Source organism: Myotis davidii, unplaced genomic scaffold (genome assembly GCF_000327345.1).
Source record: "Myotis davidii unplaced genomic scaffold, ASM32734v1 scaffold243, whole genome shotgun sequence".
NCBI classification, from domain to species: Eukaryota; Metazoa; Chordata; class Mammalia; order Chiroptera; family Vespertilionidae; genus Myotis; species Myotis davidii.
The window spans coordinates 1,308,907-1,309,859 of NW_006295183.1; the positions used below are offsets into that span (position 1 = coordinate 1,308,907).

At 67.3% G+C, this 953-nt stretch overlaps 1 protein-coding gene across 1 annotated transcript in view; it reads right to left on the minus strand.

Annotated features, from left to right (window-relative positions):
- Positions 1-469: 469 nt before the first annotated feature.
- Positions 470-953, minus strand: part of FBXL8 (F-box and leucine-rich repeat protein 8) — a 3,597-nt gene continuing 3,113 nt past the window's right edge. The window contains exon 4 of the mRNA XM_015567817.1: positions 470-952. Within this exon, the coding sequence (XP_015423303.1) occupies positions 809-952 (144 nt within the window). The 3' untranslated portion in view covers positions 470-808. The remainder of the gene's footprint in view (position 953) is intronic.

Consider the following 953-nt stretch of genomic DNA (forward strand, 5'->3'; position numbering starts at 1 on the left):
CCCGCGCCGGGTCAGGTGGGGGCCACGTGCCCCCACGGGGCGGGGCTCAGCCTGGGCCACCCCACCAGCAGCCAGAAAGGGCAGGCTGGGATCGGATGTGCGTGCAGGGGTGCGGGGGAGAGGTGGCCTGGGTTCGAGTTCTACCCTTCTCAGAACCGCTATGTCTTCCATTTTCCTTCGGAAGAAATGGCCTGTGCGCAGCCTGGTGTGCGCCGGTAAAGTCCTAGAAGGCGAAGGCCATGGGCACAGTGAAGCCTCTGAGCGGTCAGAGAGGAGCGGAGAAGGGAGGGAGGAGGAGAGGCGGACACCCCCCTCCGGAATCCTGGGGCTTCGCCGCACCCCTGCCTCCCGCAGCTGTTTCGGTGCAGCGGACCTTGCGGTCTCAATCTCGCCCACTCCTCCTCCGACCTCTGCAGGATCCCTGCCCGCTCCCTTCAGAGCCGACCAGGTCTGTCACCGGACGCAGAAGTGCTGCAGGATTTGTTTATTCCACACTTACCCCCGAGGCTCGGCCTGCGCTTGTGCCCTCCCTCCCACCCCGCCCGGGGGGAGGGAGTTGCGGAGCTGGCGCAGAGGTGGGAGTTTGGAGGAGGGTGATCCCAGGACTCCGGGCACATCGGGGCGCCTGCAGATGTCAAGAGCATTGAGTGGACGGAGGGCACCCCTCCCCCCAAATCCTCGAGAGGCACAAGTGGCAACAGAGTCCTGACGGAGCAGGTTAGCAGTTGGCGCTCTCTTGGGCACATCCACCCGGCATCTGAGGGGCCGCACGCCTGCTGGGGGCAGGGGCGGGAGGGGGCTTGCCCCCTCACTCCACACGCGTGGGCCGCCAGGGATGGCGCTCCCGCGTTAGTTTGAGCGTGTAGCTGCGCAGGCGCGGGCAGTGCGCGAGGAAGGCGTGCAGGACGGAGGGTCGCACCACGCAGAAGCAGTGCACCTCGCGCAGGCCCGGG